Raw genomic sequence first — 15,853 nt, 5'->3', positions numbered from 1 at the left:
CTTGAAGCTTGACATTGGTAGAGTTTTGGTGAACAAATTAGCCATATTATCACTTGAATGAATATGTTGCACCTTGAAATCACCATTCTTGTATATATGTAATCTCTTCATATAATGTTGTGGAATAACCTTTACAATATCTTCAAAGAGGTAAAAATTTCCGCTATCACATTATCATGCTTATAGTTATAGCAAGATACATATATGCACAAATAACACTTAGGATATGGTACTTTAGGACCAAGAATCGTATACGCTTTAAGCGATTTAAATCCTCCATGGATTGTCATACACATATATGTCATATAAGCCATATAATAGACTTTAGATGCATATCAAGTTTTCATGTCATGCTAGACAAATAAGATACCGAAAATGGATTGCACATATCATTGACTTTATACTTTCAAGTATTTGAACTGCATGTCCAAAACTACATGTCTTCCATATGAAATCAATTCTATTTGAATTGTATCTCTTCCATTTAGCCAATATTTTTGTGTCTGTATTCGACAGATTTAAGATCTTCATCTATACTTAACGCTATCATAGATGTTGTCGACGAACATTTTATATCGGTTTCAATATTTTTTCATTTTATATTGTCGAGGAACAAGTAAAATACTTACATTAAATCCAGAATTTAATCATGAAGAAAATTTATGGAACAATTGACAATCATTATGCTCAATCCCAAAGCTTCTACTCAATTGGTTAGAGTCTCGTGCTAATAACGTGTTATAAAATAATAAAAGAACAAGAAGAGAATTGCAGAGAAAAATAGAGAGAGAATTCTTATTGATATGAGATGAATTACAATGGAATAGAACCCTCTATTTATAGGGGAAAAGTGACTTAGCCACCAAATAACAAACCCTAAAATATCTCTAAAATATAGACATTCACCATATATACAATTCTATTTATAACATTTTCAAAATTTTAGCTCTTCATCTATAATTCTTCGACACATAATGCAACACATATTTATTATATGCCTAAAAAATTTATTGATAAGGAACTATTAGTTCACATATGTATCAGTAAATTACCTTTTATTACAAGCAATTTTCCATCGGAGAATTATAAATAAAGAGTTAAAAAATTAAATAAATTTTTTATGTAATTATATATAAGGAAATCCAAAACGGTAACTTAGGTGGGGGGAAACAAAAGTATTGAAACACATACCTGTACATCGCATTAACCAAAATGTGACTTATAAATCACATTAGACGAAAGCCTTATAAATCGCATTAGAAATCTTGCAGTCGCATTTCATAACTGTGAATTATGATGAATGCAACTTGTGGATCACAATTTATTTCAGTTATGGTTTGTACGAATCTTTATTTATTATCATTACTTTAGTCCACCACCGGCGAAAACTGGTTCGTTTTCCTTTTTCAATATATTTAGATTTTCATAAATTTTTGTTTACTTGATAGTTGATAATCTGTAAATGTTAATGAGTTAAAAGAAAGGCTGCCCGAGCCGCGTCAACACTCAGTTGAACCTAATATTTTCCAGACATCGTATATTATTCCATCCGTACCAATTTATGTGATGTTATTTGATATTTAATACGTTCCAAATGTTAGAATCGAAATAATCAGGTGTGATGCATACGCTAGGAAGCAAATCTTGAACAACGGTAAATCATCCAACAAAAGAGGAATATACCAAAAGAGACACAAACACTTAACATGGTTCGGTTAATTTGACCTGCATTCTTTGGCGGTGATGAGCAATCCACTATATAAAAGAGAGTACAAAATATCGAGAGAACAACCTCACGAAGAGGCAAACACAAGTGGCACACTAACACTTATTCCGTAAAGTTCTCCGTCTAAACAAGACTCTCAAACCCCATATGGCTATATTGTGGATGCAACTGAATTAGAAGGAAGGATCCTCAATTTATAGAAGTTCAAATATTTTCCTAAAAAAGGACTAGCCAAATATGAGAGATTCATAATTTTCTTCTACAAGGAAAACCGAATATGGTAAGAAAATAAGGATAACACGTAACACCAAAAACTAATTTTGCTTTAAACTTTTCATTTTATTCTTAATGAGATTATATATAGCCAAACAAATATTTATAGTTTGTTTTAGGCCATAAATTTCAAAAGTCTTCCTTAACTTTGTGCATAGTCAAAACAACTTGACATAAACTGGGTTCAATTGTAAGATTTTAAAAGTCGAATCCATCAAGTTTAAACTATGAATTCTCCTTTGTTCCTAGCATGTGTCTCTTATCGGTTGGTTGATAATGATGTAAAGAAGAATCTATGTTAAATTTTTTTAATTTTTGCCAAGACAATATTTTAGAGCACAAGTCCAAACATATGGACTTATTTTGAAGAAGCTCAAGATTGATTTCATGAAGCAAAGATTCTTTCTTTCTTAAAATAAGATTTATTTTATTCCTTTTAGAATAAGAATTTTCTTTTAGTAAGATTCTAGTTTGTTTTCGTTGTAGAATAGAAATTTACTTTTCTTGTCTTTAGTAGATTTTACTTTTCTTGTCTTTAGTTATTTTATTTTCTTAATAGAATAGGAATTGTAGTCATCAAAGAATCTTGGGTAGTCGGTTGATTCTTAATTTTTTTTTAGCGTATGTTATACATATACTAATCATATGTAGATTATATAATTCACCGGTTACTTTTAGTTTAAGCAGTTGAATAGACAACTATTTAGAATAATTCTTCTAATTAGTTATGAACTCAATGAGTTGTACATGATTCTATTTTAGCATTTGAATTAATGTTGCAAAATGGTGGATCACAAAACTTAGTAGATATTGCACTACTTCTCGCCACACAATTTTTTGAAAAAAATTAAAGCAAGACTTGGAAAGTAAAAATTGGTCTTCGCCACAACATTTACGGTAGCAAGACTCGACTGATTTGGACTTCTCCATTTTCCACATAACTTGAATAATTTCCCTACAAAGACATGTGTAATTTTTTTTTAAAATAAAAATTAATAAAAGTATGCTCTGAAACAAGTAAAATTTTCAAAAAATCGAATTTTGTTGTACTAATACTGATATGACAGAATGAATGAAGAAAAGAATTTTATTTTTATTTTTTTTAAAAAAAAAATCCATTTGAGTCTATCTAGATTTGATTCAGCTCATGGTAGCACACATATCCTAACCGTACATTTTGGCACGAATTCTACGCACAAGTCCAGAGTTTTCTTTTTTAATTTTAAATAAATTTACTTTATATATTTCTAATAAGTCAAGCTTTATGGCAACAATAGGTAGCAAATGACACAAACTTCTTTAAAATTGTTAATTGCAATAAGGAATTTTCTTTTTTCAAGTTCAATTCATAATTCATATACATGGTATTTAATTGGTAACGAAGCAGTTTTCGCTATTAGACCAGCTTGCGACATATTGCTTTGATCTTAAACATTTTATGATATTTTGTTGTTTATAAAACTATATCATTAAAGAGTGAAATTTAAAGTTTAAATTAAATTATTTTAAATATAAAAATATGTCATTCTTTTTCGACATAATAAAAAAAATATGCCACATAAAATTAGATAAAAGGGATATAATGCATAACGATATTCAAATGTTCAAAGGATGTTATTGCAACATTAACGACCGAACTTGGAAAATAAAATCACAAGTGACATTATGCAAATTAAGAGAAACTAACAACTTGACTAAACAATGAGAAAGGAGGATAATAAACATATTACGTATAATCAATTAAACTAATCAATAAAACATCCTGATATAGCTATAGCTAAGTGTAGATAACTTTAGTACATATATCTTACTGCTTTTCACCACACAGTTGTAAAGAAAATGAAAGCAAGACTTAAGTTGACATGGAAAGTCTTTGGACAGATTAGAGGAATAATTTTGCCCCAACATTTACGGTTGCAAGACTTCGTTGATTTACGTCTTCTCCAGTTGGGAGAAATTCAAAAATAACCAAGACTTACAAGTGGTAATTTAAAAATAGCCACAGTTTCAATAGTAATCGAAATTTAGCTATTTTTTATATAAAGATAAATCTGAACAAAAATACTGTTCAAAATCCGAAAAATACTCTAACATAATATATTGGAGTTACAACATAAGTATATTGGAAATCCAGCATATTATAATGGAGTTCCAACATAAGTATACTGAAACTCCAGCATAATATACTGAAGTTCCAGTATAATATACCGGGCCAGTATAATATGCTGGAAGTTCATACATAGGTGCTCCAATCTCCAGTATATTATGCTAGAACTTTCCGCGTGTTGGAGTTCTAGCATAATGTGCTGGAAGTTCATATACAGGTGCATCGATCTCCAGTATATTATGCTGGACCGGTCCCTGTTGCAGCAAAATAGTGGCTATTTTTCATTAACTTTGTAAACGCCGGCTATTTTTAAATGACCAATCCAAAAACTGGCTAGCCCGTGCTATTTTAATTCTCCAGTTTGTCAAGTCCCTATAGCCCACATAAACCTGGAAAATTTCCCTAGAAATTAATGTTGTGTATTCTTTTGGAAAAAACAAAAATTCATAAAAACATACTGAAAAACAAGTAAAAATTATAAACAATTTGTGAAAAGGTTAAATAAACATTTAAAATGTAATATACGCATAATCTTAACAGTCATATTCTTGTTTTTTTTTTTTTGAGCTCCAAATTAGTTGTATTAATATTGATATGCGAAATGAATAAAGAAAAGTAGTTTTTGCTTTTTCTTAAAAAAGGAGATCTAAATGGAAAAAATCTCCTAAAAAGACATTTTAAATATCATGAAGACAAAAAAGCAAGATTTCATGACTATTTAAAGTCTCAAACCACATAGTTAATAGCCATACCATTTCCTGAGATTTGATGCAATTATGGAGAAAGCATTCACCTATTTTCTCATAACACTCTTGTTGCTTTACTATGTTATGGCTACTTCAGCCATGACACACACCAACAATACCACTGATCAATTAGCTCTTCTTTCTTTGAAATCCCAAATCATTTCAGACCCTTCTCATTTCTTGGATGAGAGTTGGTCACGTGCTACTCCTGTTTGCCATTGGGTTGGAGTCATCTGTGGTTCCCGCCATCATAGAGTGAGGTCGTTGAATCTTTCCAACAAGTCTCTTACTGGAAGAATTCCACAAGATTTTGGAAACCTCACATTTCTTGTTTCCCTTGACTTGGGAAGAAACAATTTCTTTGGAAAGTTGCCTCAAGAAATGGCACGTTTGCATCGACTGAAGTTGCTTAATTTAAGTTTCAACAACTTCAAAGGAGAGATTCCTCCCTGGTTTGGGGTTTTACACCAACTTCAAGTTCTGAATCTTAGGAATAATAGTTTCATTGGATCCATCCCCTCTACAGTTTCCAATATTTCTAAGTTAGAAGCTTTGGATTTGACATTCAATTCCATTGAGGGTCAAATCCCAAAAGAGATTGGACATCTTAAAAACATAAGGTTTTAAGCTTGGGTGGAAACAAGCTCATAGGTTCTATCCCTACGTCTATCTCAAATGCCTCAAATTTGGAGACTTTACAACTCTCTCAAAATTTCCTTCAAGGAGACATCCCAGAGGGGATCGACAATCTTCACAACTTGAATAAGTTGTCCCTAGGACATAATCGACTCACAGGTTCTATACCATTGTCAGTTTTCAATATTTCTGGAATTGAAGTGATTTCATTTACAAGCAATAGCTTGTCAGGAAGTCTTCCCAATGGATTATGCAATGGTCTTCCATTACTCAAAAAGCTTGGTTTATCCACAAACAAGCTCCGTGGTCATATGCCTACAAGCTTGTCAAATTGTTCAGAACTTCAAATATTGTCTTTATCATTTAATGAGTTTGATGGACCGATACATAGTGAAATTGGAAGTCTACGTAATTTGCAGTTATTGTATAGGAACTAACCATTTCACAGGTGCGTTCCTGCTGCACTATCTTATGAATGCTAATAGTATTATATCTAATTACTTCCACAAAATATTTATTGCACATGAATTGCAGGGATAATTCCACAAGAAATCGGAAATCTTGTTAATTTGGTGGTCTTATTCATGGAGGAAAACCAAATAACTGGCTCTCTCCCGATCTCCATATTCAATATCTCCTCATTGCAAACTTTGGGACTATGGAGGAACAATCTTAATGGATCGTTATCACAAGAGATTGGCAACTCAACCAAGATGCAGGTTATAGATCTAGAGGAAAATATGTTTACTGGTACGTATCCAAAGTGATAGCGAAAAGCACAACTTAAACTAGATTAAACTAGCTAGTTAAACTTGTTAGCAATAATCCTTCTTTTTTCATGTGTTGCCAGGTGAAATACCCAAAGAGATAAGCAATCTCGTTGAGTTGGAGGAATTTCTTATTGACTCTAACAATTTTAGTGGTTCACTTGCAATGGAGATCTTCAATATTTCAAGCTTGAGATTGGTTGGTCTTTCATTCAACAATCTATCAGGAACCCTCCCATCAAACATAGGATCGATCTTACCCAATATTGAAATACTTTATCTTGGTAAATTAACCAATCTTGTTGGGTCTATTCCTCATTCTATCTCCAATTGTTCAAAGCTTACTATCCTAGAGCTTGGTGGCAACAAACTCACTGGCTTGATTCCCAACTCTCTTGAATATTTGACTCATCTGCAGATCCTAAACTTTGCAGAAAACCATTTAACGAGCGACTCCTCGTTAAGCTTCTTGACTTCCTTAACAAACTGCAGAGATTTAACATATCTTTCTCTAAGTTTGAACCCTCTAAATGGCATGTTTCCACTTTCCATAGGTAACCTTTCCACGTCTCTTACAACATTTTTGGCTAGTGGTTGCAAAATTAAAGGGAGAATTCCAAATGAAATTGGGAACTTAAGCAGTTTATTTCTGTTTGAAATTGCTGAAAATGACTTGGTTGGATCAATTCCCACATCAATTTGCAACTTGAGAAACCTTGAAGGCTTGTTCTTAAATGAAAACAAACTCACAGGATATATTGGCGATAACCTTTGTAAATTGCCGCGATTGGGTAGCATATACTTGAGCCAAAATCACCTTTCAAGATCACTTCCTAATTGTTTAGGGAGTGTTACTTCCCTTAGAGAAATAAATCTGTGTTCCAATAAATTAAGTTCCAATATACCAGCAAGCTTATGGAACCTTAAAGATCTAATAGTTCTTGACTTATCGTCAAACAACATGGATGGTTCTTTACCTCCAGAAATTGGAAATCTAAAGACTGCTACACATATGGATCTGTCCATGAATCAATTTTCAAGTAGCATTCCTATAGAAATTGGAGGCTTGCATAATCTGGCGAGCCTTTCTTTGAGATACAATAGGTTGCAAGGATCTATACCTGACTCAATGAGCAACATGGTAGGGTTAGAATTCCTAGACCTTTCTCATAATAATATATCAGGAACCATTCCCAAGTCTCTTGAGAAACTTCAATACCTGAATTATTTCAATGTCTCTTATAACAAGTTGTATGGTGAAATCCCCTCTGGGGGTCCTTTCAAGAACCTCCCAAGTCAGTTTTTTCTCTTCAACGAAGCATTATGTGGTTCGACAAGATTTAGTGTCCCGCCATGCCCCACTTCTTCAAAGCATAGATCAAATAGGAATAGAATGATCCTTCTATTTCTTCTACTGGGAATTGCACTGGTGTTTGTTCCTATCACTTTTGTTCTTGTATGGATAAGGTATAGAAAAGGTAAAAAATCTCCTCAACAAGCTGATTCATTGTCTATTTCAACAAGAGGAAGAATTTCATATTATGAACTGCTCCAAGCAACTGATGCGCTTAGCGAGAGCAATCTGATTGGTTTTGGGAGTTTTGGCTCTGTCTACAAAGGCATACTCAGAAGTGGGACTCCTATTGCAATTAAGGTGTTCAATCTTCAATTGGAAGCGGCATTCAAGAGTTTTGATACAGAATGTGAAGTTTTGCGCAACCTCCGCCATAGGAATCTTACAAAAGTCATCACTAGTTGTTCCAACATTGATTTTAAGGCTTTAGTACTCGTGTACATGCCCAATGGAAGCCTCGATAAGTGGTTGTATTCACACAACTACTTCTTATACATCATGCAGAGACTGAATATAATGATAGACGTGGCATGTGGATTGGAATATCTTCACCATGAGTACTTATCGCCTGTGATTCATTGTGATCTGAAGCCTAGTAACGTCTTGTTGGATGAGAATATGGTAGCCCACCTAAGCGACTTTGGTATTTCAAAATTTCTTGGTAAAGATGAGAGTGATTTATATACTAAAACCTTAGCAACATTTGGTTATATTGCACCAGGTACATTTTTTTATGCTTTTGACATTGATTTTCCTTTCCTTTTTGTAAAAATATAAATGTTAACACTTTAAATTTGTTTGAGTATAGAGTATGGACGGGATGGATTGGTATCAACAAAATGTGATGTCTATAGTTACGGAATCATGTTGATGGAAGCATTTACAAGGAGAAAGCCTAATGATGAAATGTTCGAGGGAGATCTTAGCTTGAAGCAATGGGTGAGTAATTCACTCCCAGAGGGAACAGTGGATGTTGTAGATGCCAACTTAGTAACACCACAAGATGATCACTTAAACAAAAAGCTAGATTGTGTGGTATCGATCATGAAAGTTGCACTAGATTGTTGTGTTGATTCTCCTGCAAAGAGGATCGACATAAAAGATGTCGTAAGAATGCTACACAAGATCAAGATTCAACTTCTTACATGTTGAGCATGTTCTTGGAAACTCTTGATCCAAATCACTTGTTTGTTGCATATATTTTAGTACTTGAGTTGAGCAAGATTCTGTTTTTAGCTTTGTAAATTCTAGCTGAATGCAATAAATCTTACTATATCTTCTTGTTACTAATGTTGTAAAATGGTGCTACACAATCTATAGAGTTTTGCGCCCCCTTTTTCCTCACGGAAGCGGGTTCATGACATTTGGGAGGACAACTCGTTCCCTTTCGGGAATTGGGTGGGTTTGAATTGAAGAGTCACCACCTAATGATTTGAGTGCATTAGAATACTAAGAAGAATTTGATTTAGGAAACCAGAGATTAGGTAAGGGCTTGAAATTATCCCGAGGGAAAGATGTTATGCACCTCTAAGGATCCACTAATGTGGTTCCCAGCCAGGCTACGATTATGACTTTAAGTACAAATAACATGAAGGCGAGTAAGACTTCAAATAAGAGGGGATTTGCACATAAGGGTTACAAATAGATGAAATTAAAAGAAACAAAAGAAAAGCTGAATTTTGAGAAAATAGTTTGAAGTTTGAAAGTAAACAATGAAATAAACAAGTAAAGGAAAGGGGATCCTAGGTTTATAAATAATATTGATCACACCACACAACATTCGGTAATCACTCCTCAATGAGGGGCTACACGAGATTTTATCGCATGGTCATCATATCGATATCTACCCTTTCCCACCCCGTTATGGTATTAAAGCGCGAAAGAGTCTCATTTACTTATTGCATGCTATTACCTGCCCCAATCCTATCGGCCCCGGAGGTACTTGGGGCTACTAATCCTAAAAGGGAGGAAAAGTTGGCTTATTTGTGGTTTCAAAGGTAAAAAAAAAAATGCTAGGGCAACAATCAAAAACACGTATAACAAGTATGGGGAGACACATAAACAAATAAGGCTCAAACAGACCTCCTTAAATAAAAGAAAGCATATAGTTTAGCATGTCTTGCACATACTGATTAAGGTCAGATTAAACTTAAATGGTTGAGGCAGACTGATTTATTACATATTTCAAATAAGAAATCCGAATGAGGCCTGCTTGTTGGTTGTAATTAGCAAAATTTGATTCAGTTTACAAGTTTACCTTATGGCTTGCCTAAGTGTTAGACGAAACCTATAGGCATGATATCTACTGGTTTCGAAAAAAAGAAGTATGCTGATTTTAGGAAAAGAAATTGTCAGTCAATCAGGAAAGGCGAGTTTTTGGTAAAAAAGCATAAGTTCCGCAGATGTTAGGCATCATTGTTACTGATTTTAGACTTATAAGCAAGTGAAACGATTCATGTTTGGTTGATAGTTCTTATAGGCATGCTTTTTAGGCGTTGTTGATTTTAAAAGTTTTTTTACAGATGTAGCAAGACTGCAAAAAATCTTATAGGCATGGCATCTAAATGTTGTACTTCATTAAACCCGTGAACACATTTACCTAGTGACAAATGTATATGCAAAATTCTGAATGGCCTATTGATAAGTTAGGATTTTAACTTGTTTTATTCCCCTAATTGCCTATGCTTTGATCATATATTATTACAAAATAGTCCTTAAAGGCTTACAAGTTGTGCTTGATTGTAGGTTTGATCGACAAAGTGACGAAATGTCAAAGATTGGCTCAAAAAGGAGTAAAACCTGCTCAAGTATCAAAGACCAAGGAATTTAAGAAAATAAGGCCTAGTGCGGACAGCGCAAAATGGAATGCTGCCTCATTAGGTGGTTTAGAGAGTTGGTGAATCAGGCTAGAAGAAGCGCGGACGTGGTACACATCTCGCGGTCCGCGGTGAAAGCTCAGCGGCTGCACTACTCTTTTATGCGGTCCTCGGTGAAGGCTCCGCGGCTGAACTAATCTTTTGTTTGGTCTGCGGTCATGAGATTTAGAGAGATGAAGTTTTCAAAGCCAGTTCCATGTGGTCCGCGGTTGTGAGTGCGCGGACCACACCAGCTCCCTCCGCGGTCGCGGTCCCTTCTACACGGTCTGCAGAGTCCAAGTTCAGAGAAGCAAAAGTGAGCCTAGTGCGGCCGCGGTCCATTTAATGCTGCCCGCACTGACCCCGCAGGGGCATTTTTGTTCAGTTTTTCTAGCCTAGTATAAATAGAATATTTTACCAATTTTTAGGTTATCAAATATATCAGTTGAGAGTTGCGCTCGTGAGACCAACTTTTGTAGCCATTTTTGGCACTTTTACTTTACATTTACAACAGATTCTTGTAGATTAATTTTAGCAATTAATTAATATGCTTAGTTCTTCATCTATTTCTTCAATTTCTTTATCTAGCATGAGTAGATAAACCCATTAGCTAGGGTTGTGGCTCAACCCTAGTGTGGGTATTTGATGGGTGTTGCCATCTAATGTGAGATCGACTATGGGTGTTTGCTATTTGGGTTGATTTTATGTGTTAATCTAAAATTGGTGGTTGCAAACACTGATTCAAGCTTTGTGGGTTTCACTCTTCTTGAGAAAGAGAGTCTATGACCCCAAAATTAACCCAACACGGAATTGGGATGGACTCATAAGAAGTAATAGTCCCAATTAACGGGTTAAACCTCGAGAGAGTAATTACCCTACTTGAACTCTAGTTGCTTGGTCTAATTTGCCTACCCATTTGGTCTCGAGAGAGTCAATTGGAAAAAATCACTTTCCCTACCGAGAGGTGTGAGAGTGGGTAAAATTGTGCAACGGTTATAGCATGAGCCCCAATTATGTCAATCCAACCTTAGTAACATCTGCCCGTCAATTAGCCACCTAGATAGTGTCACGACCCTAGTGCCCTTCTTCCCATTAGATACAACTTAGCAATATTCTCGCAGCATAATTTAGTGTTAATCAATAGTTTTACAAAAATGGTTATAATTTGAAAACCCAAAAATGTTTGAAGTGATATTAGGAGCACAAACACATCTCTAGGATAGACAGACAATCCAACTCCACTACTAGCTCTCTGAGGAAATCGATTCTGTCCCTTATATCGGGTAAAAGCTATTGCGGCCCGCTCTTCCTACCTTAGTGTAGCGTCGAGTTGGCAGCGATCACTTTTTGGTACCATTGCCGGGGAGTTTACGGCGTTGACTATCTATTTATTTAGTTTTGTGGTTTGCTTCTCTCTCCTTCTTGTTTACTAATTTTGTTTGTGTCAATCAATCAGGTACAAATGGCACTTAATGCAAATGACCCTTTTAGCAAAGTGATAGTGTGGGAGGAGGTAGAGGATCTAGAAAATGATGAGGTCTTACCTCAAGTTCCACGGAGAGGCCGAAATGCAAATGTAAATGCAAATGAGAACAACAATATTCCAGACCCTTCTCCGGCACCGTCGAGAGTGGCTCCTAGAGTTTTACCAAATCAAGGATACGCCAGTGCTATTGTTCCTCCTCGAATCCGGGCGGGGAACTTTCAAATCACAAATGTTATGTTGACCTTGCTCGAGCAAAGAGGGTATTTCACGGGCACCTCCGATCAAAATGCCTACAAGTACTTGAAAGGGTTTGTGGATACATGCTGGGGTAGGAAGCAGACAAACGTGTACGAGGATACATTGAGATTGAGGCTTTTCCCGTTCTCTCTTCAGGATAAAGCATTGGATTGGTTAGAAAGGCTCCCCAATCATTCTATTACAACATGGGATAAATTGGCGGACAAATTTATTGCCAAGTTCTTTTCTCCAAGTCATATGGCAGCTCTTCGGGATGAAATTCTAGCTTTCAAGCAAGAGCCAACGGAGCCTTTACACGAGATATGGGAAAGGTATAGAACAATGGTGACAAAAAGCCCTAATAACGACATGACCGAGGCTATGATTCAACAAACCTTTTATCGAGACATCAACACCACGAATCAATGCATTGTGAACCAATTGGCCAGAGGGAACTTTATAAAACTTTCTTACCAAGAGGCATGTGATGTACTTGATAAAATGGCCGACACCTCTTCGGCATGGCAAAGCCGAGCAAATGTGCCCCAAGGTAACCCCACGGTCATCCATTTGAACAAGGAATTGCACGATCATGGCCAATATATTGCCGAGATTATAACAACTATGAATCAATTGGCAAAGGTGCAATTGCAACAAGTCCAAAACCCGCACCAAGTCAATGCAATGGAAGGTGTTTCTATATTAAAAAGGAGGCAAAGAGGACAACAACCTCAAGGTAATTGTGAACAATATGACAACAACAATGATGGTGGTGGTTATTCAAATGAGTGCTATGATGATCAAAGCAAAGAAGTCCAATATGTCAATAACTACCAAAGGAATAGAGGCAACTCTTCGAATCAACAATGGCGTCTTCAAGGAAATTGGGGCAATCAACAACAAGGCGGAGGTAATTAGAATAACAACAATCAACAACAAGGCGGAGGTAATTGGAACAACAACAACAACAAAAACAACAATTGGGGTAATCAAAGCAACCAAGGGAATTAGAATGGTATTAACAATAATTGGGGCAACAACAACAATCAAGAAGGTTGAAACAATAGCGGGAACAAAGGCAACCGGGGGCAAGTTTTTCAAAGGCCTCTCATGTACCAACAATCGAACAATCCACCCCCCTTTCCTTCTCAAGGTCCGACTTCTTCCGGAAGTGATATGGGGAGAATTGAAAGCATGTTCGAGCAAATGATGAAAAAGAACCAAGATTCCGATGCCCAATTAGCTTCTCATAACACATCTATCCGGAACTTAGAGATGCAATTAGGCCAAATCTCTCAATTGTTGAATACTCGTCCAAAGGGTGATCTACCAAGTGATACGGTAGTGAACCCGAAGGGTAGGAATAATAATCATATGATGGCGGTTGCAACAAGAAGTGGGAGAGGCGGTGATGTGAATTCCTCAAAGCAAAAGCAAGTTATGGATGAAGATGTCGAGTTATAGAATGATGATGTACCTTTGACTGTTGATGATGTGGTTAATCAAAATATGAACAAGGATGTACGGATTGATATTGATGATGAAGCCAAGGTAGAGACTCAAGATGTCGTGAACCCGTCTAGGGAACACGTGATTGACATGCCCGAGCCAGTTGTACAAAAAGCCAAGGCACCTTTGCCTAGGCCACCTCCACCTTATCCTCAACGGTTAGCAAAGCAAAAGAGTGACAATCAATTCAAAAAGTTCATAGACATGATGAAGAGCCTCACAATCAATGTGCCTTTGATGGAGGCACTTGAGAAAATGCCAGGGTACGCTAAGTTCATGAAAGATTTGGTAACAAAGAAAAGGTCAATGGAGTGCAAAATAATTAAAATGACTCATCAAGTGAGTGCCATAGTGCATTCAATGGCACCCAAGCTTGAGGACCCCAGATCTTTTACTATCCCTTGTACTATTGGAAGTGTGGATTTTGCCAAGGCCCTTTATGACTTGGGGGCTAGCATAAATTTGATGCCTTACTCGGTCTTCAAGACTTTGGGAATTGGACAACCTAGACCTACCTCAATGAGACTTCAAATGGCGGATCGATCGATGAAGCGACTGTTGGGTATTATTGATGATATGCTTGTACGGGTGGATAAGTTTATATTTCCGGCCGACTTTGTCATATTTAATTGTGAGGTGGACTTTGAAGTGCCGATTATTCTTGGTAGGCCTTTCCTAGATACGGGGAAGGCATTGGTTGATGTTGAAGCGGGTGAGTTAACTTTTTGAGAAGGGGATGAGAATGTGGTATTCCATGTTTGCAAATCAATGAGACAACCCAATAGCGAGGATGGAAAGCCTTCCTTGGAGCATCAAAGAAGATTAAATGAGGTGATGCAAGAGGTGGTGAAGAAAGAAGTTATCAAGTGGCTAGATGTTGGGGTGGTTTATCCTATTTCTGACAGTTCGTGGGCTTCACTTTCTCTAGAATGCCATTTGGATTGTGTAATGCTCCGGTGACCTTCCAATGTTGCATGATGGCTATTTTTACCGACATGGTGGAAGATATCTTGGAGGTCTTCATGGATGATTTCAGCGTGGTTGGGGATTCTTTTGAGGAGTGCTTTGTAAACATGGATAGAGTGTTGGCCCGATGTGAAGACACCAACCTTGTTCTCAATTGGGAAAAGTGCCATTTTATGGTAGAAGAAGGTATAGTGTTGGGTCACAAGATCTCAAAGCGAGGAATTGAAGTTGATAAGGCCAATATTGAGGTTATTTCGAGGCTCCCTCCCCTACTTCTGTCAAAGGGGTGAGGAGTTTCCTTGGGCACGCGGGTTTCTACCGGAAGTTCATAAAGGATTTTTCTAAAATGGTACATCCATTGTGCAAGTTGCTAGAGAAATATGCAAAGCTCTTCTTTGATGAGAGTTGTATGCAAGCATTCGAGCTTCTCAAGCTCAAGTTGACTTCTACCCCTATCATTACCGCACCAAATTGGAGCTTGCCTTTTGAGCTCATGTGTGATGCTAGTGACGTTGCAGTTGGGGCTGTTTTGGGCCAAAGAATCACCAAAATATTTCATCCGGTGTACTACGCAAGCAAAACCATGAATGAGGCTCAAAGAAACTATACAGTCATCGAGAAAGAATTGTTGGCTATTGTGTTTGCTATGGAAAAGTTTCGACCTTACCTTATGGGGGGCAAAGTTATAGTGCACACCGATCATACCGCCCTTAGGTATTTGATGACCAAGAAAGACTCCAAGGCGAGATTGATGAGATGGGTGTTACTTCTTCAAGAGTTTGATTTAGAAATTGTTGACCGGAAGGGCAGTGAGAATCAAGTGGTGGACCACTTGTCACGTTTGGAGGAGGAGGGGAGGCCTTGTGACGGCCTTGAGATGAATGATTCATTTCCCGAAGAACAACTCCTTGCGGTGTCAATGAAGGATATGCCATGGTTTTCCGATGTTGCCAATTACTTTGTGACCGGAATAATCCCATGTGAGCTATCTTCTAACCAAAGGAAAAAGCTCAAGCGGATAGTTTGGATTTCTATTGGGATGAGCCATACTTGTTCAAGATTTGCACAGATGGTGTGATTCCTAGATGTGTCTCGAAGGAAGAACAATTGAGTGTCCTAGAGGCTCGCCATTCTTCACCCTATTGTGGCCATCATGGCGGGGCGAGAACAGCTTCTAAAGTGATTAGTTGC

General features: G+C 36.7%; 1 protein-coding gene and 1 pseudogene across 1 annotated transcript; one reads left to right on the top strand and one right to left on the bottom strand.

Moving 5' to 3' along the window:
• The window catches only part of LOC138878708 (CBL-interacting serine/threonine-protein kinase 20-like), a 245,739-nt pseudogene that overhangs the window by 121,648 nt on the left and 108,238 nt on the right, over positions 1-15,853 (bottom strand).
• LOC104216969 (probable LRR receptor-like serine/threonine-protein kinase At3g47570) lies at positions 4,872-8,895 on the top strand. The gene is made up of 4 exons (XM_070156234.1): positions 4,872-5,936; positions 6,023-6,238; positions 6,339-8,330; positions 8,418-8,895. Exons 1-4 carry the CDS (start codon positions 5,732-5,734, stop codon positions 8,759-8,761), a joined length of 2,757 nt encoding a protein of 918 aa, XP_070012335.1. The 5' UTR covers positions 4,872-5,731; the 3' UTR covers positions 8,762-8,895.

Source organism: Nicotiana sylvestris, chromosome 9 (assembly GCF_000393655.2).
Source record: "Nicotiana sylvestris chromosome 9, ASM39365v2, whole genome shotgun sequence".
NCBI lineage: Eukaryota > Viridiplantae > Streptophyta > Magnoliopsida > Solanales > Solanaceae > Nicotiana > Nicotiana sylvestris.
This window is presented reverse-complemented; position numbering and strand designations above follow the sequence as displayed.